Raw genomic sequence first — 27440 nt, forward strand, 5'->3', positions numbered from 1 at the left:
ACACACACACACACACACTTTGCATCGCAAAGTCAGCAGGGAAGTAGGATCTGATACTCTGCAGTTCTTAGTATATAGCTACCATTTCAAGATCAAAAAAGAACTGTCTGCTGGAGCTGCAGCCATCATGACCCAGTTCTCAGCAGCAAGAAGGATGAAGGAAGAAAAAAAAAAGGGGGTATTTTCCTGTAGCCAGCTTCAAGAACCATCTTGACTATATCGTATGATACTTCTGCTTACATCTCATTGGCCAGAACTCAGTCATATGGCACATTTAACAGTGGGATCCTGGAAATACGACCTTTGAGCTGGGCATATTCTTGTCTGGACTAAAATCAGGGTTCTATTACTAGGTAAGGAGGAAGAATCGTTATTAGTTAGGCAATAAAAATGCTTTTGGCTGTTAGTAACCAAACTCAATTCTGGCTTGAACCGGAGTGGGGGACGGGGGAAAGCGAAAGAAGGGGAAAAAAAAAAAAGTTAATACGGTAAATGAAAAAAACAACACATCCCATAACGAGGTGGTAGATTCTTCTAGAATTGGTTAATGGAATTGTTAGGCCACGTCAAGAACTCAGGTTCTATCCATCTTCCTCACCTGCTGTCCCCAGTAAGGACAGCACCATCTCTGCAGTCCCTCCACATACTGTATTCAGACATGATAGCATCCAGAAAGAGAAAAGGGTCATCCCTTCCAGTGTACCCCCATTTAGGAAGAAAGCTGCCTTTCCCAGAGACCCCCAGTAGACTTCCTATGACCAGATTTAGGGTCTTAGGTCCCTTCCAAACCATTACTGGAATGGAATCACTATGATTGGCTAAGACCAGTCGGAATTTACTCATGGAGCTGAGTCATTTGAAGGAGATGGTATTTGAACAAATCCAGGCTCTCCCAGGAAGATGTGAATGGATATTTGGTAGGAAACCAACAGTGTCTGCCATAGTTCCTCTCTGTATTAGTCACATCTTACGCATTTTATTAATATATAGTACACTCAGAGCCCTTTCTGTCGTAGGAAGCCTTCCCTGGTTTTCCTTTTCCGAGTCCCTCTTGCCTTTTCTGTGCTCTTCATCGTTTAGTGCTCGACTGAGTGCCTTGTTACTTTGTGCTCTAGGTATGTGTACTTGTCTCCAACTCCACTGAGTTTTTTCTAAGGGCAGAGCCTGTCATCACACTTTTCCTATATGGCGTTTGGTGACAGTAACCACATTTTTGAACTTGAAATTGAGGGAGGGGTTAAGACAAATACTTATTTTTAATTTATTGGTGTCAGAAACCTTAGCAAACTGTGTGAAAACTAAATTCCACTGAAGTTTTATGTTTAATGAATTATCCTTTAAAAGAAATGAGAAACGTTTTGGGGAAACTCAGTCCTTATTTTGCCATCCCTTTAGTGCTTGGCCTATAGTAGGTCAATATTTGTTGGTTGATATTAGCTGTAAAAAAATTTTTAAGCTGTAACTTATTTCCTCATATAGGTGGATATTACATGTATTTATTGAAAGAGGGTAAATGACTCGGTTGTCAGGATAACTGCTTAGAAAATGAAACTGTTGCCAGGGTTTTTATTGATTTATCTATAAAATAAGTCTTCTGTGGGCTGCTAGAAGAGGAAGTGGGAGATACAAAGGCCTGTTGCTGCAGGTGGAACTTAAGTTTCTTTGCATTGAATAAAGTCATATATGGAGTTCAGGATGGCCTGTAAACGGAGTTTCAGCAAGAACAGGCTTATTTTTTGTTAAACATTAGTGCTTTAGTATTCATGCATTTAAGCAGACATATGTAATATGATATACTATCCATGTATGAAATAATTTTCCTCTTCTCTGTAGACTATTTTAAAAACTGGAGAATTTCCATAATAAGGATTCTTCATACATTCATATCCATACAACACATTCAGTTTTTACATATACATAAAAGTTATATGAACATATAAAAGTCTTTGTGGTATATGAGATGGCAGGGTAAGTAAAACATTGTTAGTTCATTCAGGAATCTCTGATATTTTGTATCAGATGAGGTTTATTTAACATTGTTAGGAAGAATGTCCAAGGGGATCTATGAAGGGTGCTATGTTGTTAGCCCTCTGTATTCACTAAGAAGATAGCCACATCCCTCGGTTCTCTGAAAGTCATTTACAGAAAATAACGTAAGACAACATTGTCCTGTATTTAGACTTTGCATTATTTCATTTTATTTACCTCACATTATCTCTAGGATTTACATTTTTTTAGCTCTACTGTAGGACGTTGGGCAAGGCACAGAGAAAACAGGATCGTTTTTGTCATGTTTAAGAAAAAAAAGAAAATGGGGCGGGGCAGAGATGATAGTGGTGATTATAAGACTGCCTGGCCTGCTAGCCAGGGTTGTTTTAAGGGCCAAGAGAGGTGGATTATGAAAACAAAAAGTGCTACACAAATGTTAGATTTTTGTTAATATACATTGATACCAAACATCCCTAAATAGGAACCAGTAGACCTCTTGAGGTCTTTATTTTTCACAGGAGGCAGCAGAGTTCTGAGCACATAGTAGGGCGTTAACATGTAAATAAATATCTGATTAAGGACTTATAGTAGAAGTATATATTATTTTGTTTTTTGCTTTTACTTTGAAGGGGTTGTCCAAGTTTTGGATTCTGCTGATTTCCAATTGTATTTAGTAAGAAAGTGTCACTCATCACTTCCTGTTAGGCGCTTTCCTGTGGCCGTACTTGCCCAGTTCAATTATGAAATGGAGATGCCCTCTCTGAAGACAGTGTCACGGGCTGGGAGTTATGTCTGTTGTACTTTGCACATTACATTGTGTTGTGCTGATCACCTACCTGAGAAAATTGAATGGCATTGCAAGAGAGGCAGCCTGGATAGGTTTGGGTACAATCTGTGGTAGCTTGTATGTGTGGTTTTAGGTGGAGATCTGGTGGGTGGCGAAACAGGTGTAGGAAGAAATGGGGAGGAGAGAAGGCATTGCTGAGGGGTCTATAAATGTAGGTCGGAAGGGAAGGTGGTGCTCAAAGTCCTTTTCTGTCGGGACTTGACAATAGCACAGTGCTGGGTCGTCTCAGTCAGTACCTCTGCAAAACGAAGGTGGTCACATGATTGGATGGGAGGCTGTGGCCGCTCTCTCCTGGTTTGGTCACCTACTCCCCAGCCTCTCCATAGAGTGACAGAGAAATTGCTGTGAGTAACGCTCTCTGTTTGTATCTGAAGCGAGGCAGCCTGGGCCTTGCTGCCGCCTACTTTGCCCCCGTCTGCTTGCTCCACCCCCGCTCCTCACAACAGCTGCTGGAAGCTACTGAAGCCTTCTCGGCTCTCCCTGCAGCTTGATCCATATGTCTAGTCAGTGTATAGTGTAGTCCTTACTCTGATTCTTGGCTAGATTCCAGCCAAATGGCTACAGTGAAATTTCTGTAACAGACTAGAGGAAACCTAAATCCAGGCATTTTTCAGAGAAATAAACACCAATTAGCTTATTCCGTATTTCAGCTAGCCCCTCTTGTTTGTTTAAATGGCTTCCCAATTGGAGAAATCCCAGTCTAATTCAGCACACAGATTGCCTTCTGAAATGTGGCCTACATTCATACACACCATTGACAAGAATCCATTTGTATCCATTTAACCGGCACTGTTCCTGCTTCTCCCTCTGGGAGGGATGGCAGATAGAAAAATACCATGTAGCATATACATTCAGAATAAGGATGTAATGGAAAACTCTAGCTTCCCCTGGAAGGAGCCCTTAATGTGAATCCATGGACCTTATGAATAATACATGTACACAAAACTGATTCATAAGGACATTACACACTGAGCTACTTGTATCTTGTTTCCTGGCAGGGGTCCACATCCAGTGGGAGAGCAGAAGTCTAGTGGATTGCCATTTCCGTCTCTTCTGCCCTTTTTCGGTCTCTCTTCTCTCCGTCTTTGCTCTCTCTGCTTCTGGCATTGTTGTTGTAACAAGCAGAATAGATGGCATTTGCCATGAGGTGGCCTGGGACCCCGTTTGAAGTCCTGATAGACTTGTGTTAATTCTGTGTGATCGTGTGCATGACCCCAGAGAGTGTTGAGATAATACTGTTGACCAATGGACTGGTGTTCCCATGTTTAAAGTCCACCCTGCTCCCCTCCCCTTAAGAAAATATACTCCCAGAATATGTTAGCAAAGAAAATTGTTGCCATAGCACTTCAAAATCTAGCCAAATTGTTCTTTCCTGTTAGGAGAGTGATGGGGAATAGAAATGAAACAAGAGGATAAAACATGCAGACAAGTGAAGATGATCGGTGAGCTGCTTTCCCCACTCTGTAAGCAGCAGTGCTGCCTTTTTGAATCCAGAGACTTCTCCTGGGACTTAGTTGAGGCGTGCCAGCCAATACCAAGTGCCTGCTACATGTGAAGTCCCAGGCGAGAGTCTACAAAATGAATATAACCGCGTCCTTGCCTTAAGGAATATGGAATAGAATTGAAGGAGATGCGACAAGGTCATGGTAACCAGAGGCAAAACGAGACGCCTCCAGTGAAGGAGCTTTGTCTAAGATTCCTGTGGAATCAAAGGAAGGTGCTATCACAATGGTTTCCTATGGCGGTGGTATCCAGCTTGGAGGGTGATGTGAATAAGGTTTTAATTGGCAGAGGCTGGAGTGGGGGTATTTCAGGTGAAAGAAGTGTCATGAGCAAAGAGTCTGAGGTGGAAAAGCAGAATGTGCTGAATTGCAGATACTACAAGGAACACTGGGGAATAAGGTGGGAAAGGAAGAGAGGATCATGTGGAAGAACTGGCTGATTCAGCAGGGAAAAAAGCCTTTGGGAAAATGCTCAGAGTTGTGCTTTTTAAGATTTAGATCTCAACGGTATTATAATGAAGTGCTTTGATGCTGGAATCTTGTGGAAGTTCACGGCAATAATCCAGGAGAGAAAAAAAAGAAAAAAAAGAGGGCTCAGCCTCAACTGACAGCAGGGAGAGTAAAAGAATGGATGGATTGACACCTTGCAGCCAGGCTCTTTATGGTGTTTGGAGACTGAGAAGTTTCAGGGTGCAGAGGGGAAAGAAGGAAGTGATACCTGGGACCCTGTTCCCTCAGCAAGCCGAAAAGTAGGCCACTTTCACCCTTTTGGTCTTCCTGATTTTTTTTTTTCCCCTTTAGGGCTTCCCAGAAATTGGGAGAATAGTAACATTATATAAATATTATCATTTACCAAATTAGAAAGGTTTTCTGGAGCCAGCCAATAGGTCCTCGTGATGTGAGAAGCTAAGAAAACTAGATATAGCACTGACAACCGCGGCAAAGACCAGAATGGGAAGGAGCTGGTCTTTGCCTGGAGAGGGCCATTGATGAAAGCGCTTCCTGGAGATCAGTCAGCTTTTTTTCCTTGGGAGTTGCTAAAATCGCAACAGAGAATGCTCTGTCCTTCGCTTTTGGGCACTTAGGGATCCATCCTTCCCCCTTCCACTGGTCATCTTTGGCTGTGAGAAGGATGGTGCTGTTGGTCAGTTGGAAACGCCTCTATAAAATTGCAGTGCTGAGCTCCCAATGCCATAATCCTTGCACATGAGCTCTGGTCGGCTGGGTGAGAGCTGTCGCAACTCAAACAAGGTTATTAACTTGCCCAAGTCCAGTCTTTTCCATGTCTCTGGGCATTGTTTCCCAATTTCTTGGTGCTAAATTAGAGGCATCACAGTGCAGGAGAAAGTGGATACGTTTTGGAGCTAGCCAGGCAAGAACTGGAATGCTGTCTCCTCTGCTTACCAGCTGTGTGGCTTAGACCAACTCACCTGACCTCTTTGGGACTCAGAGAAGTGGGGCTATTGTCGTGAGATGATTAAAATGGAAAAGAATGTCTGTAAACCACCATCATAGTGCCTGTAACTACTGTGGGCTCATTAGATAGTACCTTTTCCCTTCCAGAGATTTTTGGGACTTTGTCCCTAGCCCTGTTATTTACTCGTTTTGCTCTCTCTGGATCTGAGATTTTGGACATGAAGCTTCCCCTGGGTCTGCTCTGAGATACACTGGCTCGTAAAACACTTGTAAGCAAAGACGCTTTGGAGGGTGCAGTTGCTGAAGCTGCAGAGCCTTTACCAGGCTGCTGTGTTTATTTTTCAGGAACACAGCAGCCTAGTGAACGTGGGTAGATGCATTCCTGAGGGCTCTGCCTGGTAGGTTCACTCCAGTAAGAAAGGAAGTGATCAGAATATCAGAATAGTGTGAGGTAGTGTGCCCCCCTGCTCAGCATTACCAACCACCCACCGCCTCCTAACAGTGTTGATTTCTCCAGATAGTGGGCTTGCATTCCGGATAAGCCACACGCAGGGAGCTCATTTGGCCATTTCCATTAAGGATAAATAGTGGAGAAAGAAAGGATGCTTTTTGAAGTAAGGTTACTGTAGTTTTCCCATGGCTTATAAAGGGGCAGAGATTTGGGGAAAGGAAGCAAATATTTTGGCTCATGTGGTTAAACACTCTTTTCTGTTGACAAGTAAAGGTAGTCAGGTTCTCTGCATTTTGCCACTTCCTTTGTTAAATTATAAAATACTCTCTTCCTCGAGCTTTTTCGACTGAACTCTCCAAGGAAAGCCCATCGATGTAGGGACATTGAAAGCTAATATTAGAGACAAAAGAAGACGAAAGAACTCTGTAACAGCCTCAGTCGGTTTATAGTGTTTGTTTTTTTGGCAGACTTGACATTTTAAGGCTAGTCTTTCAGATAAGGTGCAGGAGAAGTCATAGTCACATGACTACCTGCAGGGGGGCAGGGGTGGGAGTGGGGGGAGAAGGCAACTACCCCATCTAGTCCTTATGGCACAATTTGATCTTTTAAAGGTGTGACCTTTAAACACTGCATTAGAGCTGTGAGCATTATTATTTGGATTTAATTAGCGAGCCTGGGGTGGAGAAAGCCCCTTGAGAGGATGTACTAAGCTTTCACTAAGGTAGGCTGTGGGATGGTAAGGCATTGGAATGGCGAGCATTTTTGAGGGAGAATTTCTGAGAAAGCAGTTTCTGAGCAATGAGTTGCCATGGTGGATGGTAGAGCAGAAGAGTGAGATGCGTGCCCTGGTCTTGGAAGCATTTGTATTTGGCCAACAAGACTAAATGCGCATGGAGCAACCAGCCGAAGGGAGCCTGTGACCCAGTGTAGTTGAGGTCTAGGGAGTCCCACATACGGCATGTTCCTAAGAACAGCAGTTTTCATGGGAAGTACACTGGAGTCACGTACTTATGGGGTGAAGATGAGGTTGTGAGCTGAAGCATTTAAAGAGGCAATGGTGAAACTGGCGAGGCTAGAACCAAGAGGGTTTGCTGAGGAGAAACATTTTAAAATGGAAGCCCTGAGGAGGTCGTAAAACCCTCTTCCTGAAACCTTCATTTTACATGTAGGAGTCTCTAGGAGGTGAACGGCTATGAGCCTGGGTTGTGGGAAGCCTCCAAAGGCAGGCAGTGTAGGGCTTAGGTGCTCGGGGGCCTTGTGAGAAGCAACATTTATGGTGAGAGGGCTTTTTAGGAAGAGTTTAGTTTAGGGGCAGGAATCCCGTGTTACAACTGTGGTGTTGCCTAAAAAATCCAACGTTGTTATCCTTGCTATTACAGAAACTATATTCTCACTTTTGGTTTCTGAATCTTCTGCTTATTCCACTCTTTCGCTCCCCTACCCCCACCCTCACCCAGCACACACACACACACACACACACACACACACACACACACTCACACACATCTTCAGTACACATTTTCATGTTAATACTGGGTAAGGATCAAGTATTATCCTTTCCAAGGCTGTTTGCATTTTAACTGGGGGAAAAACTTCAAGAAAAAATAATGCATCTAAAACGTAGCGTTTCAGACCTCTGTGACTTCAAATTTCAGGAAGGGTAAAGGAGCCTTCCTGTATTCCTACGATCAAGGTGTGTAAGAGGAACAGACTCGGAAGGACTGGGACACCTGAAGTCTAAGAAGAGGACGTTGTGTGACTGGCACTTAGTAGGCACTCATGTTTGAGAAATTAATATGACTCGGTGACTATGTGATCCCAAGACGCGAGGTAGCGAGAGCATTTTTTAAAAAAAATCATGGACACAAAATCTTGTTGCTTGGGAGAATATTCCTGACAGAAACAGGAAACTGGGACAGTCCTGACTGGAATCACATGGGTACACAACTCTCCTGTTAAGTCAGTACTTGAAAAGCTTTCTTCAGTTCACCAGTTTACAAGTTACTTACAGAAGTTGCTGTCCTGCTTCTCTTTCTCCTCCTTTAAAGTCCTCTGTTCAACTTTTCCTCCCACTTCTGTGTGCCTGGGGAAAAATGGGAGGAAAAGTAGGGCCCAGTATGAATGGGGTGCTCAGATTTCTTGCAAAAGGACCCAAAGAATCCTTGCCCTTACCTTATTCCATTCTTATTCCCACTTGAATTTATCACTTCAAAATTTCTTTTGACATTTCTTCAAAAGAAAAAATATAGACATATGCCTTTGTTTGGAAAGTTACATTTATGATGACTTTGATTTTTTGCCTCTCTTTAGAAAGGAATATGCTGTCCTGGGTTATGGAGAGATAACAGGCTGATTTGCCTCCTGAGGGCATTTCTCCTGGACAGACTGGTTTGCTCTGATCTGAATAAACTCTCCTGACTACTGACCAGTAGTCTGTATTTATGAGGCACTTGGAAAAGACCACAAGCTACAGACCATGAATAGAAAACTTAATTTGGTTTAATGCGTTTTGGCTTGTTTGACCTCACCAGAATAAAAATGTGCCTGTTTAAATGATTATATTGGGAGTTTAAAAAAGAATTCTAGAGACATTTATCTCATTGGAAGACTCTTGGGATCACTTTAGCAAAGGTTTAAGACCATGTTTAATGTCAGATAGACTTGATAAATGTTTAACATAGAGCTTTAATTGCAGATTAGGTTATTGTAAGTTCTGAATTTTAAGAGTCTGAATTATGATTTTTCTTTTCCTCTTGCTACTTTTTCCCCCTAGACGATTGGCTGGCAACGACCTTTCTTTTATCCACCCAAAGGCCTTGTCTGGGTTGAAAGAACTCAAAGTTCTGTAAGTAATGCAATTTTAGAATTTCACAGCTGGCTGTGTATTTTCTTTCTGCATAGTCAACATGCTTGGAGCTAGGTTAAGCAGTTTCTTTTAGTTCAGGATTAAAAGATTTAAGGAGTGGCCAAAGGGGAGTGTAGGAGGCTAGAGGTTGATTTAGGCAATCTTGGGTCTAGATAACAGAAGTTAATATCTAAATAACAGGTATTCTGACCCCTAGTGCCCTATAGTTGGATGTTAGGCTTTTTGTGTGGCTAATGCATGGAATCAAAATCATATCTAAGCTCTACTGGTAGGGCTTTGTTGATACTTATTTTATACCTATGAGAACTCTGAATTAGCTGACCCTAAAGGGAAAAAAAAGCTTACAAGAGCTCCAAATGTTAAAATCATTTTAGAGCCAGAGGAAATTGAAGTGCCTGTGATTTATATAGTCTGTGAGGGATCAGGATATAAATTCCTGGCAGTGGTCAGGAGTGTGGAGTGCAGTGGATCGGGGGGCAGGTGAACTGGCTGCCAGCCCCACTTCTGCCACGACCTTGCTGGGTCACTAGACCTGCAAGTCACGGGTTCAGCGAGCTAGATGGGTCCTTACCACTCCGTTCCGTGGTTATGATTCATGGCAGGCAGTTATTTTGTTAATGTGACTAGGAATGGTTTAGGCAAAAACTATAAGGACTTCATTTTCAGCACTGATCTATCTATGTCTGCAAGCTCCAGGCCCTAACTAACTAGTATTAGAAGCTCGGTTTCTGCCTGGGCCCTGCGTTCACTGAGGACGCGGCTGTTGCCCCCTAAGTCCTCAGGGTCTCCTATCCTCTTGGCAGAATTGACTTTATCTAATGTCCACGTTTCTGGCTTCTGCTTTATTCCAATTTGGAAAGGCCTTACGGATTCCAGGGGGTTTTCTGTTATTCGTCCCAGTTAACTTGTTATATCTCCTGGTTAACATGAACAGTACTACCTAGGGTTGATGAACCTTAATTAGGGTGCGTTAATTCCTGAGAGTAAAATGCCCCTGCCCCGGGAGGTATAGATCATCCAGCAGGTCTGAGTTAGGAGATGGCTTGGATTTCATTTCTGGCTTTACGACAATTGCTTCTTGCTTTTCTGCAGTTCTTTTGTCTTGGGTGCTTTCCACCTTGACCCCTCCCCTTCCCTGTCATTGGAAATTTTGTTGTTTTGGAAAGAAATGACTCTGAATTCTTCTAAGAAAAAATGGTAACAATTGCTTGTTATTCACTAACCAAAAATTTCCTTCCAGAACCCTCCAAAACAATCAGCTGAAAACAGTACCCAGCGAAGCCATTCGAGGACTGAGTGCTTTGCAGTCTTTGTAAGTAACTTTTTGGGTTTCTGCATTCTTGAATCATTAGGAGACTATCTGGCTGCTGAATGTGGAATTTCAGGGAAAGGAAAGATTTGTCCTCTCATCTGGGATAACAATAGGGCTGGCCAGTTACTGTTATTGAAATGTCCATTGGTGAGGGAGAAAGTGGTCAATCTTGTCTCAAGGGTGGGAGAAAGGTACACGTGTGCACTGCTGGGTCTGCGTCCACGAGCTTATAGGGAGCAGGTGATCATCACCTCTGTGGAGCCCGGCATGTGTGTACAGAATTTCCCATGTCTTGTGCCATGACAGTCAAGAAACAGCCACAAAGAGGATTCTGTTTCAGGAGGTAATGATAATCCGAATGGATTGATTATGTTCCTTATCTGTGGACCTTGAACATACATACACCTTATCACCTGTGCTGTCTTCTTCCCAGGTTTCTTTTTTTGAGGAGAGTTTGGTTTTATGTGGAATGCTCAAGATTGCAACTCGTGGTTTTTACCGTGTTTCGCCGCTAATTTCAAAAGGCTTTTCATATAGCGCTTCACTTTGTTCTTTCCTGCATTCTTTCCCATGTTTGCGTGTGCGTGTATGGATGTGAACCTAGAGAACGGAGATCGTTGCTGCCGTGGTTTGTGCACACCCACCCTCCCCTTCTAGTGGGTGGACCAGGTGAGCTGCAGTGGTATCACAGGGACCCTGCAAATCCAACGGAGATTCTGAAGAAACAACTGTTTTTATATTAAATAAACACGTATTTGTTAATGACTAGAATACATGTTACAGATTACTAGTGTTCGGTGTACACCTTTAGGTCTCTTCATCCGTGGGGTAGAAGATCAAGTCCCTCTGCTTTTGGGGGCACTTTCAAGGAAAAGGGTGAGAAGCACTGAACTGAATGACGCGTGTGGTTATTATAATTTGACTTTTGCCGAGAATAAATACAGCCCCATGCATATTTACCTGTCACAATGTTTGCATCACTCTCAAAAACAAATTCCGACAGGCTTAGATTTATTAGACTTCTAAAACAGGCCGATTTGGTTTTGAATCCCCACCTTGCTAGTTACTGGCTGTGTGATGTTGGGCAAGCTGTTTAAAATTCTCCATAGAGTAGTTTGCTCATTACTTGTCCTCTACTTTAATGCACGAAAAGGACGTATGACAATGTCTGGCATGTAGTAAGAGCTTAATAGACATTTGTGGGATCTATTCATATTAATAATGATGGTATATTTTATTAGTTTTTTTTCTTTCATTACTAGTTTACCCAATTTGCATAACTAGGAGAAGGGAATGTCTTTGAAAGTAATGAAAAAATATCCTTCGAAACAAAGGACTTTGTTTTTCCCCTAGAACAATGGATACAAACTTACATTGATTGCTTCAGTTCATATTCTAATACTGGATACAGTGGGACTGGGGCATAGTGACTCAAGTATGCAGCTTTGACCATAGGCAACAGAATCATTAGGGTGATTGCTAAGCTGCAGATCCCTAGGCCATACATATCCTAGAGGTGATGATATTTTCTCTTTAAAGGGAGGATCCAGAAAGCTGTATTTTAAAAAAAATTTACCCAGGTAATGCCCATGTACACAAAGTTTTGAGAATCACTCTGAATAAAAAATTGTAATACGTAGTTATTACATTTATGTGTTTTGGATTATAAAATTAGGTGTTCTCCACATCACATATTTGTACACTAATCTGTTCCTTAAATTGTTTTTTTTTTTCTGTTCCTTAAATTTTTAAAACATGTATTGCCCTTTGAAATAACTGTACGTATAAGCTTTTGTAGGAAATACATGTGATGCAAGAGACTCAGGTGAAAATGATCGAGCTGCCTGTCTCCCACTTGCTAATACAAAACCATTTTTAACTTCACCCAAAACATATCTTTAGATGTCGTAAACTATAGATTACATTTTGATTTTTGAATTAGCTTTTCTAGTTAATAGGAAGTGAATGTGAAAATAAAAATATGTATTAATAAAGCATATATTCAACTGTAAAGGTCAAACTTTATAGTGTATCTGATGTCATAAAAAAAGGAGTGTCCAGGGTGTTGGCCATTGAATATCTAGATTAAATATAAGTTTAAGGTAGAAATATCTATTAAGTAGTTCACCAAAATGCCAAGTTATGGAGTATAAGGACTTGTTATTCACCATAGTGAATCGAGTAGATTCTAAGTAGACTCTCAGTGAACTGGTTGGAATGAACTCCTTTACAGAAATGTGACTTTGCTGCCCCGACACCCTTTCTAACCTGGGACAGATGTACAGAGTGAGAATTCTTTCCTCCCTCAGATCTGAACTCGTTAGACAACCTGAATTCATTAGACATTTTACATAGTTCGTATTCTTTTGCTTCTTCAGAATTCATTTTATGCGAAGACCTTCTTCCATAATCGTTCTCATTTCCCAAGGCTTATTGATCAAAATATTCATTTTGGCTAGTTGGAAGGCTGAAAAAGAGAAGACTAATATCTTCGAACTTTAGAACAGAAAAATTACCAAGAAAACGTGTAACTAGTTTCTTTCTAATTTGTGGTCAATAAGTATGTTAAAGTGCACATGACATTTATTGGCAATTTAGATGATTTACAGTTTTTAACAGACATTGTTTCTGTGAAAATGGTGTCTCCCTCTAAAATACTGTTGGAAACAACACACTGTGCTCATCACGTACTGAGTGGGTTGCATAGTTTAAATTATATCCAAAATCAAGATTGGGGATGGGGATGAGGAGAGGAGTCAAAACATTTAAAAAAACATTTTTTTTAAAGGCATTGGGATGTTTTTACATGTACGAGAAACACAAGGAGCTATGTGTCAGGCCTATTTTATTTGAGAAGGAAATGTTCATAGGTTTGTTGGCATAGTGGGTGTAGTGGTCTAGTTAGATACAATTGAAATTCTGTCATGGTGTAAAACAGTCTTATCAGCACTTGAGTCAGTTTGCAAATCTGATCTTCAGACCTGAATTACATGAAAGATTTCCTTGTGGTTTTGAAGTAGTGCTTAAAAGGAGCAAAGTTCATTAGGGGTTGAAATTGACCAGAAGTGGTGTGATGCAAGTGAGTGATAGCTATAAAATCTTAAAGTGAGTTGTTGGTATTCATAAAAAGGCAGCATCCCAGCCTCCCACAAATCATAAAAATGGCTAACACATTTCCTGAGCAGGATTTTAAAATGACAGGTCAGAATTTGCTCCACTAGATTTCTTTTTTCTTCTTCACATTAGATCACACTTATATTGAATATGAAAGAATTTCAGAGACTTAAGTTTTCTAGGTTTTTCCACAATAGCAGAATTGCTTACCTATTTTAAACTAGAAACTGGTAACAAAATATAATACTATAATATTTCTATTATGGGTAAAAGTAGAGAGAAAAAGGGAGAGCTTTTGATTACACAGAATAGGTGTTTGTTGATAGTGTACGTAGACGTTCATCAGTAAATACCTGCATATGTTAATAGAATTATCTGGTAATAATAACTTCATTTAAGGCAAGAAATAAAAAAGTGTGTGAGTCTCAGTAAGATGTAAAAAGGATTTTGAGAATAGGGAACAGATGCATATTTTAAAGACAAATAGTAAAGGGAATTAGGTGTTAACCTTTTAACTACTAAAATGCACTTAAATAAAATAATAGTTGTGTAGAGTTTAAATGGTAGAATACCTTAACCAAGCCCATACCATCTCCTACTTTGTGAGGTATCTGATGCCATTTACTACATTTGCTAAATAAATCAATTATAGTACTTTTTTTGTCTATTAGTTAGGATGAATATTAATAATGTAGGTCACTGATACAAAGCCCTAGTTCTGAGACAAGTTCTCTGTGACACATTAATCTCAGTGTAAGTGCAACTCTTTATATTGATGGGTGTGCCACCAACACCCACATGTGAATTGAGGTATAAGGATTAACCATTGGAGTCACCACAAATCCTTTTTCTCATTTAACTTCTTATTTCAGGGTTCCATTCTCCCAAAGTTCCTCCTTTTGATCTCTTATGTGTGACTTTACATTTGGGGACATTTTTAGTACAGAGGAAATTGCGTCTGTGCATTTATTGGTGTTAGTTTGCCTAGAAGAGAGTTTCATTACGCTCTTAGCTCCAAACTCACCTTGATGTAAGTTCAGGCTATCCCTTTTCTTTGATGGCATATGGCACAGAATTCTACAGGAGCATAAAAGGTGTGTATAGTAATACTGGATTTAGTTTAAAAAGGTACTGACCACTTTCCTAATTATGGTGTTTACGACATCTCAGTGAAGCATTTCAGTGGGGATTTCTGTGTGCATGCGAGGGGCACATCGCTCATAATTTTGTTGAATATGAACTTACTTTTGTACATTATCATCAGTATGATAACATACGCACTTTTAACTTTTAAACTGCTCTAGCATTGAGAAACTAGACAGGGACTTTACTTTGTACTTAGAATACAGTCCAAACCCCTTACCTGGCCTACGGGGTCCACGTAATCTTGTCCCTGTTTGCATTTCCCCCTGTGTCTCTGTCAGCCTTCCTCACCCTCCCATGTACTAATCACTGACTTTCTGGGAGATGAGAAACCACACTGAGCCAGTTTCTGCCACTGAATGTGGCCTGGATGTTTCTTCGGACTCTAACACTCCTTGCCTAGCTCCCCCTGCCACTTGCTCTTACTCTCTCTTGCTCCTTCTCTGGATCTCACTTTAGATAGCAACTTCTTAGAGATGTTTTTTTTGATCAGTGTATTTTAAATAGCTGCCGTGACTCTTAACTCCTATTCCTCTTTATCTCAGGACACTATGCACTTCATAGCACTTTTCAAGGACTCTGTAATCATTTGTAAATGTGTTTATCATATTGTGTATCACCTCCACTAGAGTGTCAATCTCCTGAGGACAGGCCTCACCATTTTATCTGTTGTGCCTGACAAGAGGCTCCATGTAGATGTGTTGAATGAATTGCAGATAATTAAATTAGCTGCAAGTAGAATTTAATTGTACTATTCAGTTACATTATATGTTTATTGTGTGATAATATGTTCAGTGTCTCTCTCTCTAAGTGAAAGTTCCTTGAGATTGTGAAGTGTGTGTACGCACGCACACAGAGATCTCCTATCTCCTCATGCCACCAAATCTGCTAGCTAAGCAGCTCCGTAGCCAGAACTTTGCAAGTCTGTACTATAAAGGATGCCTGTCTCTTCTCAGGGGTAGATTCGAGAGAGCCCAAGGAATAAACAAGCCTAAAAAAGTTTGTTTCTAAGTGGCTTCTTGGGCAACAACTGCTCAGTTTCCAAGCTCTCCCATTTTTAGTGCCCTTTCAGTTGGTTATCTCAACTTTAGCTAAAAGATAACTTCCATCAGATTCTCACCAGGATCAAGAGTCTTCAACCTCTGCTAATCTGCCTCTGGGAAGGAGGCTGCTCCTGGGACTGGGGAGGTTAGTTGGGTCTTGTTTGGAGGGGAAAGAAAGGGGCAATGATGGCAGAATCTGAAGTCGGAGCAGCGTAAAGAAACGGGAGGCACAAAAAGAATTTCCTGAACTTGAAATCTGTCAAACTCAATTTCTTTAAAAATATGCTGTCATGTTGACTTTTCACCAGTGGATTTGTTGTTGTTGTTGTTGTCGTTCCCTAATTTTCACCAGAAGGTCCAAGCCTGTCAGGTATGAATTGAAGTAGTGAAGATACATCAACAAGGGCTTTTTGAAGAAAGTTGTGACCTGCCTGGCGCATACTATCCCTTATCATATAAATACCAGGTTGTCTTTGTGTTGGAAAAGCTATTAGTCCAATAATTAGGCCTGGTTGTGCCAACAAAAATAGCATTTAGAACTTAGTTTTTCACATTTTCAGAAGGGGACTTAATTTTAAGTATGAGTAATCCTATTAGTAAGGTGTCCATAATTAAAAAAAAATTGGAAAAATTAAAGAAGTTTGAAAGCCACAATAACACTGATCAGAGAAACTGTTTAACTTTTTCTATGGACAGTTGGCCTCTTCTTAATAACTGTTAATTTTGACAAACTAAGTTTTTAAGAAGCACTTAGTGCTAAGAGAAGAGGAGAAGGTTGCTTTGCCACTACATGACAACTATATTTTCAACTTGGCTGGTGGTAATAAGGATTGTTAATAATCTATTGAAATGGTTTGTTGCTGTGAAAAAAGATTTTAAAAATATTTTCTTATTTTTTCCCTTGGGTTCCAAGTCAGAATAGCAATTAAATTTAATATCAAATATTAGATATTAAATGATGTAAGGTTGTCAGAAAAGTAGCTTTCGCTCAGCTTAGTGTCTTGTTTATCTGTATTTTCGATAAATACATTCTATTTCTTTTTTAGACATAATACATAAAATTCCACCTTGAGCTTTGTGAGGGTTTTCTTTCTTTCAACATCTTTCTGCTCTAAAGTTACTTTAAGCCAAAGATTCTTGAAAGATTCAGATTTGGATTCATTCCTTTGTTATGAAGGAAAGGAAAGCACTGCCTTCCATACACTGGTTTGGAAAAGTAGTTAGATTTTTTTTATGAGAACTTCTAGTGAAATTAAAGCTATCAGGATGTTACAGCCCTGGTCATGTTTATAACTCCTTTTTGCGTTGAAAACTTGGAGAGTTGTGTGACTTGGCTTGACTCATTCCGCCAGAATTTGTTATTGAGCGTGGTTGTTTCTGTCTCTGTCAGGCGTTTAGATGCCAACCACATTACCTCAGTGCCCGAGGACAGCTTCGAGGGGCTTGCTCAGTTACGACATCTGTGGCTGGATGACAACAGCCTGACAGAGGTGCCTGTCCATCCCCTCAGCAACCTGCCCACTCTGCAGGCCTTGACCTTGGCTCTCAACAAAATCTCCAGCATCCCTGACTTTGCATTTAACAACCTGTCAAGCCTGGTGGTCCTGTAAGTATCCGCCCCTTCTACTAGCATACATTTGTGTTAACTTGGGGACAAAAACGGGTTTCTGGGGACAAACTATTATGAAAATACCTCATTGACGATGCTTCACGAAGAGCTAGGATTTGAGGGAGCTGCCTCTTTTAGAAAATGAAATGCGGTGACTTTTAAAAGCACAAAATTTTAAAAATTAACATCTGATAACTGTTGAATCTCTTTAAAATATGTGGCCATTTATAATCATGAGAAGAAATTGGGTCATTTAGCAAATGCTTGTTACAGCTTTTGTTTGTGTATCAGCAGTGTATCCAATGTTAAAAGAAGCAGAATCATTTTGAGATACTCACAGAAAAGTTTTAGTGATATTTTATGTTTTTAACAACTTGTCTATTCAGAGTATATGATTTTTGGTGTTTCTAATCTTTGAAAACTTGGACATAATAAAATGGCTTTTCTAAATTTCAAATCTGTTACTGATTCTCGATGTAAACTGACTTCCCTCCATGTCATTTCCCCTCCTTCCCGCATAGGAGAACTCATCAAAGTTTCATTTCATATAAGTAAAAGCTCATCACAACTTTTGTTTTGATAAGGGTGAATAAAAAGGAAACTTTACTTTGTGTACCCTCTTTCCACTAGGAATATTTTCCTTTTTCACTGGTATTCTGTCCAGTGAATCTGTCTGTAAAGTGTATATGAAGACGTAACTACCCCGTGCTATTTGTTTTCCATTAGTCAAGTGTTGAAATGTTTAACTGCACCATAGCTTTAAGCCATACCAGTTTAGAAGTATGAAACATAATAGTTGCTATTGGGTGATGTAAAAGTCATTTTGATGCTTTTTTCCATAGGCATCTTCATAACAATAAAATTAAGAGCCTGGGTCGACACTGTTTTGATGGACTAGACAACCTGGAGACCTTGTAAGTTTATTCGTGTTTTGGATGATCACGTTGTGATGTTGATGGTGTAGTTTTGTATTTCATTGCAGAAAAAGGAAAAGAATAATCGTCTTAAGTTCAGTTCATTATTAATGTGCTTTAATGACTAAATTTTGCTATCAAATAACACAGTTATGTGTACCAATCTAAGTTTATGGTTAAAAATGGCATACAAGTTTGAACTTGAGATTGCTTTCAAAAGTACACATAAAAAGCAGCTTAATTTGCCAAGCTGTATACATTTTCAAAAATTTTGGTTTTGTTGGAATGGATGATAGACAGTTAACTTTGAACCTTATAAAGTTAATTCTGGAAAAAAAAAATTTCCCCCCCATGATTTCAATTGCCTTGCTAAATTGTTAACACTGGGTTTGAATACTGTGTTTGCTTTCATCTGCTAAATGAAGTTTTTCATCTTAGGATATTTTTGTTGTTTCTGCTAGTTAAAGTATTTTGGAATTCTGTCTGTTTCAATTGTACATTGCACCAGTATATGAACAAAAGACATTGTACAGCTATGTGTAATCGAGAGTAGGATCTTTAGTTTTGTTGTTTTAGTTTATATTAGTTGCCTTTATTCCAAGATTTATAATATTTGCCATTGTGGTAGTAAATGATTCAGAGACTGTCCCAATTAGATGGACGAGTAACATCTGATTGAAATGCTTATAGTTTGTAATATTTTGCTTTACTGACTTTTCTGGTTAACTGTCAGTTACTGAGAAGACTGAAAATCTTCTAGTACTGTGTGAATCCACTCTTCTGTGTAAACAACTAAAAGATGGTTAACATCAGTGGATATTTGAAAGTTGAAATTCTTAAAGAAGATGGTTTCAAACTCAGTTCTTTTTTTCTAAGTATGTAAATACCAGCATAACAGGAGACCTGAATGGGTCTTCTGATCCTAAACCAGGTATACTATTCCAATTATATTAAAATTAAACCTCTTCTTTCTGGTTAAATTTTTATCAGCCACTTTTCTTTCTATGTAGAAAAGGAGAACAAAATAGGTGTCTCAGGAGCTGAGCATTTGAATTTGTTTTACTCTCATTCTGAAATCAACCATGCTGATCCTATGCAAACATGCTCTTTAAGTTAAAAGAATTAAAATTTAAACATACTCAGAATTAAGACTTTTTAGTATAGATCACTGGTTTTTCTCTCTCCTAATGACTGTTAACAATGTCTGCAGTTCATAACATATTTATTAGAGGACAATAGTTGTGTGAACCCATCCTGGTCCTTTTCCTTGTTCAAATTTATCTCTGGTCATTCTGCTGACGGTAGGACTGAGGTTTGCTGCCCTGATGCCAGAATTTCAGGAAGCCACTCAAAACCTCAAATGGAAACCTCTGTTGCAGGCTATTGTCACTTATAAATGGATATTCAGTAAATTCAATTTTATGGTAAATTTCCGGAGAAATGCCATTCAGGTGATTTGTTTACTTACTGTACCAGTAATATATGATTCTGAGAGTTCTTTGAACTTTTAAAATTAACTTAATATCATAGGAGAATTATGATTTTTTTTCCCCATTTGGTAGTCTAAGAAAAGATGTAAATTCAATTAAACTCCTACAGGGTTTTGAATGGTAATATAGTTGGTAAAGAAAGATTACCATCCAGAGGATGAGGTTTTTTTTAAAAAAAATACATTTGTATCAAAATGCCTTACAAATTGAGGCCACTCTTCAATATTCTTACATAGTTTCCCCATTTTTTTTCCAGGGACTTGAATTATAATAACTTGGGGGAATTTCCTCAGGCTATTAAAGCCCTTCCAAGCCTAAAAGAGCTGTGAGTATTGTTTTGCTCTATTTATGCTTTAAAATCCCTAGAATTCCTCACTTAATGTTGCAACAATCAGATTTTCTGAACATCTTTGTTTCATTACATATACCACAAAACACAACACATGATCACACACCTGGGAGTATGTTAGCTAGCACGAACAATTCTGTGCATAGATTTCTGTATCAGGCTGGTGAAACCAAAGCCATAACGTACAGTCTCTGCTTTGTAGGAGTATATAGTCTTTTAGTCTCACTGGGGAGGCTGGCCATATAAGGCAGACAGATAGTTTCTAAGTAGAAATAAGGGCTGAGTGAAGAGGATAAATAACTCATTCCAGAAAAAGACTTTATCGAGGCTTGGTGATATTGAAAAAGGCATCACTAAAGAGAAGCAATTTGACTGGACTGGAATGAATGGAAATATTTAAATAAATAAAAGGGATAGGGGAGCATTTTAGAAGTTGGATTTGTCAAGGGCAGAAATAGGAATGTATATGGCGTAACAGGGATTGTGTGTCATGAGATGACAGCTAAAACTCTAAGATGCATTGCTTGAAGCCTAAATGCAGGAGATAGGTTTGGGGCTTAGAACACCTTCTGATTCTTGTCTACAGTTCTTTCATGATGAAGGTACAGCTAAGTGACTATGAGGCACCTGATGGATGACAGGCTAAGCTGCGGGTTTAAAAAGAACTGTCTGTGGTCCTGAAAAAGATAAGCTAGAATTAAAAATTCAGTTTCCCCACATTTTTGAAGTTCTTATGTAGCTATCAGTTATATGCTATATAATACCGAATAGTAGTAGATACTTGAGTTTTTAACTTTTTTTACAAGGGGATATGCATTTCAAAATATTTTTCTCCTACCCTTTTAGGTTATTTCATAGTAATTCTATTTCTGTTATCCCTGATGGAGCATTTGATGGTAATCCACTTTTAAGAACTATGTAAGTAGTTTTAAAAGTTTCTTCTAATATATAGCCATGTACAGTTTTGTCTATACGATGCCAACCAAGCATCTGAAAGAAGAATGAAAGTTCCGGCTTTTAGATAGATAGACTTTGTGAACATAAATTTAGTTTTAGAGTGCTTGTGAACATATGAAAACTTTGATTTATTTATTTATTTGTTTATTTATTTATTTACTTATTTATTTTTTGGCACTTTTACAGACATTTGTATGATAATCCTCTATCTTTTGTGGGAAACTCAGCATTTCACAATTTATCTGATCTGCATTCCTTGTAAGTATTAATACAAATTTGAAAACAAACCTGAATATTTATACAATTGTATTAAAGGAAAGCTAGACTTTATTATTGTAGCTCCAGAAAACAAAACCTTTTCTTTTCCTTGGGAGAAGTCCAAAGGACAGTTCTGAAAATTTATGGTAGTTTTTATTTCTCTGAATACTTGGCCATATTATCGCACTTTCAGGTACATCCACGAAATGAAAGCAATTTTATTTTTAGGTCTGAGAGTACTATAAGTTTAAGCTGCTTAAAAAATAAAATGCAAATATTAGCTGTGAAAAATTTTCATTTTAAATTACTTTTTATCTCCCATTTTCTTAAAGAGTCATTCGTGGTGCAACCATGGTGCAGCAGTTCCCCAATCTAACTGGAACTGTCCACCTGGAGAGTCTGTAAGTGTGGCCCTTTGAACAGGGGTTGTGTAAAGATAACGTTGGCCTGTCAAAGCTTTTTAGTGATGATGAAGACTTTATGTTGATTCTTATAACCTCCCTTTGTAAATATCATACATGGTGATGGATATATTGGGTTTGGGATCAGTCAGCTCAGCTAAAATATAGCCTAGTATATGGGGATAAGAGCTGAAAAAGTCATTGAAAATATTAGGCAGTAAGTGCTAAATGAGAAGCAGTGATTTAGGAATTCAGAAGTAGAGCAATAAATGTCAGACCATCAGAGAATGCTTCATGGAGTAGGTGAAATGTTTCAAAATTGAATACTGTCAGGTTTCGCAGAGCTGAGTCTTTTATTTAGAAAAGCAGGATTTAGTAAAATGGGGAATACTGAAAAGATACTTAACAATGGCATACAGGTGACCAAATATAGCTAGATTTGCGTGCTTATTATGGAATGGGGAGTGGTATGGAGAAATTTGGAAAATTGGGTACATTGGTTGCAATTTTAAAGTGGCAAGCCTTGAACATTGAACATTTGGGTATGGCAAAGCTTCCCAGTTGGTGGTGTGTGAATAGGTTAACTGTGCACCCAAGATCTTGATGACCGCAGCCCTTGAGACAGCTGGGGGTGGGGGTGGGGGGTGAGATGGCCAGGGTTTCCAGCCACAAGGAGCCTTACCACATTATGCCATGTGAATGTTATAATTTTCATATGTGCCAAGATGTGAGAAAAAAGAAGTTGGGGAGCATTGAGCTAAGAAGTTTAAATTTGAATCTTAACACAGTTGGAGGTTTGTGAACAATGAAGCAGGTGGTGTGAGGAGGATAAGAAAGACCACGAGGTGTGATCAAACCATACGGTGAATGTTTAAATAAAAAAAGTTTTTACAATAAAAGACACATTGCCATTAATCCCCTTCAAACACACTTTTCCCATCATTCTTGCCACTTTCTGAAGCAGTTCTGAAAGTCCTCTTTCGTGAGTGTCTTTAGTTGCGCTGTTGTGGCTGCCTTTATGTCCTGAATCATTTTGACTTTGGGGAAGAGCCAGAAGTGGCACAGTGCCAGATCTGATGAATAATGTGGATAAGAACACACCATAATGTTTTTATTGGACAAAAATTGCCGTATACCAGAAGTGATGTGTGACACGGGGCATTGTCATGATGGAGGATGATTTACAGCACACTTTAAAACACACCTTCTCGCAACTGTAGCTCACACCCGGCTGACTACACAGAACAAGTTGAAACTTTTTACACACTGTTACAACTAAGGTTCAACGTGCCGTGCCACTTCCCATATTGAAGATCTCTGCCTGTCCTTTGGATGGCACTTGGCAGCAGCATTCACTATATATTTTGATCTCAATGGAAAGGCTTCATGTCACACATCGCTTCTGATACAATTTCTGTATCTTCAAATAAAAACATTATCACGTGTCCTCATCCACCTTATTCACCAAATTTGGCACCATGCAATTTCTGGCTCCTCCCCAAAGACAAAATGACCATGAAAGGTAAGTGACAAAATGACCATGAAAGGTAAATATTTTGAATCAATTTAGGACATCGAGGCAGCCATGACAGTGAAACTAAAGATACTCATGAAAGAGGACTTCCAGAACTGCTTCAGAAAGTGGCAAGAACGATGGCATAAGTGTGTTCGAAATGAGGGGGAGTAGTATTTTGAGGGAAGTAATGGCAGTTTGTCTTTTATTGTAATAATTTTTTAAAATTTAAGCATTCACCATATTGTTTGATCAGACCTCAAAAAGGTAGGAAGATTGGTGAGGAGGCCATGGGAATAATCCACCTGGCTAGACAAACACATTTAAACATGAGAGTTCTTGTCTTTAGTGGTCCATCACTGGAGTTCTTCCATATGGCCTGTCTGAGATTCTTTTACCCGTTGTATATCATTTCACCTTTGATCTGTATAGTGCAGGGAAAATGGAGAGAGAGGGTCAGATGCTGGAGACATTACAGAGGAAGAAAGAATTGACTGCAGATGGGAATAAAGAGAGGGGCATAAGAGAAAAGTGGAGAACATTGAATCAGGTTGATGGAAGAAAAGACAGAAATAAGGTTTGGGGGCAAGATGCCAAGTTGGTTTCAAATGTTTTGGGTGAGGTGGGGAGAGACAGAACTTGCAAGTAATTGTGGTCAGGCTGTGACTGTGGGTTAGTGGTTTTCTGTTGGTTCATCTGAGAAAAGCTTGTTGTCTGGACAATATTAACATCTAGCGTCACAAGCTTTTCTACATTACTATGAAAATGATACCAGCATCAAGGATTAATTTATCTTCCCACCTGCCTAATTTTAGGGGGTAATTATGTAGTGGGATACATAGACTCTAGGCCATAAGCGGATATGTGAGCCTTTATTTTTCTATATGAGAATAACATTTTGTTTATCATCTCAGCTTGAATCGTTTCTTACATGAACAATGTTTTCCCACAGGACATTGACAGGTACAAAGATAAGCAGTATATCCAATAATTTGTGCCAAGAACAAAAGATGCTTAGAATTTTGTAAGTTGGATTTTTCATCCCTTCTTATGCCTTTTTTTTTTTAATGTACTTCATACATGCTGAGTTTTATTTTTAATGAACTATTTTTATTTGGTGATTTTAAAGTATAATTATTTCTTATTTGTTCTCTTCAAATGAGTGGCCTTTTTTTTATAGCCCCTTGGGGTAGGTAATGTACATTTGAATTTGATTTTAGGGTTATGTATATGTCATACATTTTGTGACTTTATCTTTGAACAAGGTAAAACCAAGCTAGGTTCTTTGATTTTTTTTTTTTTTTTCTCACCCTGACTGAGCCCTTACTCTAGTTTCCTCAAGGGTGTTAACTCTCTGTGTTCTGCTCTTTCATCCATAACTTAAGCAGAGGCCAAATCTTTCTTGGATCAGGAACCAACTAAGCATGGAGCTATCCAAAAACTTTAAACTGACTAAGAAATTAAAAGTAAATAAAGGATGTAAAAATGTTACAAGAGCAAATAATTAAGTTACTAAGTTGTTAATAAGTATTCGTGGAAAGAGATGGTAACCAAATAAGTAAATGATTGATTAAGGAAGTAATTAAATGGTGTCATAAGCAGTGTCAAACGTGAAGATTACCACTGAGAAAAATCTGCAGTGGGATTAACTGGGAGCTAAGTAGTTCCAATATTTGATTTACTAGAAATGTTTTTTAAAATGTGAGCATGCATACCATTTCTCTTAAAGCTTTTTAGTTAAACAACATAGAAATTATTGATGGTGTAAACAATATTATAAAAAATATAAATTAAAAAAGCCCATTAACTTGACCAGTTCAAGATAATTTTTATATATTTTCTGTATTTTATTTTTATATTTTTAATTTTACATACTTCATCCTTTAAAATATTTTACGTTGTCTATACTCAACATTATGTACTTGAAGTTTGCAAATCTGAAGCCTATTTATAGTTGGTTTTCTTATTCAGCCATATCTTTCTTATAGATCTTAGTGTAGCTTTTAATGATTCTGAGTACAACTCTTTTAATGCAGTTTTCTGATAGCATAACATTAATTTGTTAATTTCTATTGTTTTTTTAGGGACTTGTCTTACAACAATATAAAAGACCTTCCAAGCTTTAATGGTTGCCATGCTCTGGAAGAGATGTAAGTTGTTCTTTGACTTACTCTTTATTTTGCTGTGATATATTGTTAATTCACTGAGCATTTCCTATTTTATATAAATGGCTTTAATATTAAGAAATTAGAGATTCATATAATTATGCACTCCTATGAATAAACATCCAATTGTACCTGGTGTGCTCATGCAACCAGCATTTAATAGGCACCTACCTATCAGGCATTCTATGAGACACTATGTGGGGAGGGCAGTGTATGCAAACAAGAGACAAACAAAAACTGGTCCTGGCTGTTGAGGGAAACCAGACATGGATATTCACTGTGTACCTTCTTCATAGGGCAGCTCTGATGGAGGTTGATGTTGGGGGTGGGGGAGAGAGAGAGGCATTAATTCTCCCATTTTTGATCTTCTCCTTCCTCTAACTTTCTTCCTACGTCTATGGTATTTGGTATGCTTGTGTTGTCTTGGATCCCTCGTCCCTGTGTTGTCTTCCTGCTCTCCTTCCTGAGTGATGTTGATAAGGAATTTAGATAATGTACATATACTCCAGTATAATTTGGGATGGGATACTAAGTAGACTAACCATTTCATTTTATAGATGAGGAAATAGTCATTCCCTTTACTTTTACAAGATTAATTGATGTTACTTATTGTTAGGCACGGCCAGAGGAATGAGTCGCTGGAGACCAAGATTGGTCTATTAGAATTTATTTGGCATGTTTGAACTGTGGGAGGTCAGGCTAGAAAAGACCATAACCTCCCCGAGCTGAAGAGGGGTATGGAGTGTTATAGGAGGGGGTCAACGAGGCTGTTCCCCCTTCAATACTTCAGGGGGTTTTCATTGACAAAGGATTTCAGGGCATGACCAGGCCCTCCAGCTCATACCCTAGCCCCAGATCGCCCAGGCCCCGAGGAGCTAAAGCAAGACAGGATCGAGACAAGATGGCTTTTAAGATAAGGTTTCTGCTCCTGGCCTAAATATGGTTGAACACTTACGAATGAGTATTTAAACTTAGAAAAAAGTTTAATTAAGAAATATTCTGTTTTAAAATAGAAAATAATGTTCTCTCCCCTCCTTTTTCTTTTTCTTTTAGTTCTTTGCAACGTAATCAGATCCACCAAATAAAAGAAGGTACTTTTCAAGGCCTGATATCCCTAAGGATTCTGTAAGTTTCTCTATGATTATTAGAGATAAGTAAAATTTTTATCAAGCTATAAATTAAATATATCAGTACAATTCCCATTTTAATAAATATACTTAAAGATATGATTTACTATGTGTAAATATTGTTCAAACTGTACCACCACGTGGTACTTCACAAATAATGTACTTTCAGTATTTTTTACCTTAGTGAATTTCTGGTATGATACGTTGGTGAGTGAAAAAGTATAATGTGTATAACCTGAGAGGTGCAGCTTGTTTGTTTTCAAGCCACAATAGTAAGGTTTGCTAATCCATTAGGGCTGGGGTAGGCAAAGTGTAATTATGGGCCAGGTCCAGCCCGCCCCCTGTTTTTGTAAATTAAGTTTTATTAGAACACAGCCATGCCTTTTTTGTTAAGTGTGGTCTAAAGCTGATTTCACCATACTGTGGCGGAGTTGAATATTTGCAGCAGAGACCATATGACCCCCGGCGGTGAAAAATATTTACTATCTGGCTTTCTACAGAGAAAGTTTGCTGACCCCTGCCCAGGGGTATCTATCATGACAAATATAGCTAATAGGCAGCAGAAGCACTCATTTAAAAAAAGTATTTGTATTTGAGTGTGTATTTGTGCCAAGTACTCTATTAAGCACTTGGGCATATAGAGGTGACTAAAGCAAACCTTGTCACTACCTTCATAGAACTTTAGTGCAGAACACACAAATCACTAAATCAGTGAACATTTTTTAAAATACAGGACACATTTGAAAAATTGACAATTAAGTGAAATTACATATATTGAATCTGGTTTTTCAGTAGATCCCCGGTAAGAAATGTGAGATGCATTCTATTAGCAAACATTTTATGGATGGTTGGGTTGCTAGATCTTTCCTCCTTGCTGACAGGCTTACTATGGGTCTGGGCTCTAGTGAGGAAGGCTGGCTTCTAGCTGCCATCACTTCTAGAGCGCCGATAAGGATAAGCAACAACAGTGAAAA

The 27440-nt window shown here is 38.9% G+C and overlaps 1 protein-coding gene across 2 annotated transcripts in view; it reads left to right on the top strand.

Annotated features, from left to right (window-relative positions):
• Positions 1-27440, top strand: part of LGR4 (leucine rich repeat containing G protein-coupled receptor 4) — a 96232-nt gene that overhangs the window by 59740 nt on the left and 9052 nt on the right. For both annotated transcript variants that reach the window (XM_081062563.1, XM_081062564.1), the window contains exons 3-13: positions 8979-9050; positions 10312-10383; positions 17074-17289; positions 18135-18206; positions 19953-20021; positions 20892-20963; positions 21189-21260; positions 21593-21661; positions 24127-24198; positions 25259-25324; positions 26393-26464. In XM_081062563.1, the coding sequence (XP_080918689.1) occupies positions 8979-9050; positions 10312-10383; positions 17074-17289; positions 18135-18206; positions 19953-20021; positions 20892-20963; positions 21189-21260; positions 21593-21661; positions 24127-24198; positions 25259-25324; positions 26393-26464 (924 nt within the window). The remainder of the gene's footprint in view (positions 1-8978; positions 9051-10311; positions 10384-17073; positions 17290-18134; positions 18207-19952; positions 20022-20891; positions 20964-21188; positions 21261-21592; positions 21662-24126; positions 24199-25258; positions 25325-26392; positions 26465-27440) is intronic.

Source organism: Rhinolophus hipposideros (assembly GCF_964194185.1).
Source record: "Rhinolophus hipposideros genome assembly, chromosome: 10".
Lineage (NCBI taxonomy): Eukaryota > Metazoa > Chordata > Mammalia > Chiroptera > Rhinolophidae > Rhinolophus > Rhinolophus hipposideros.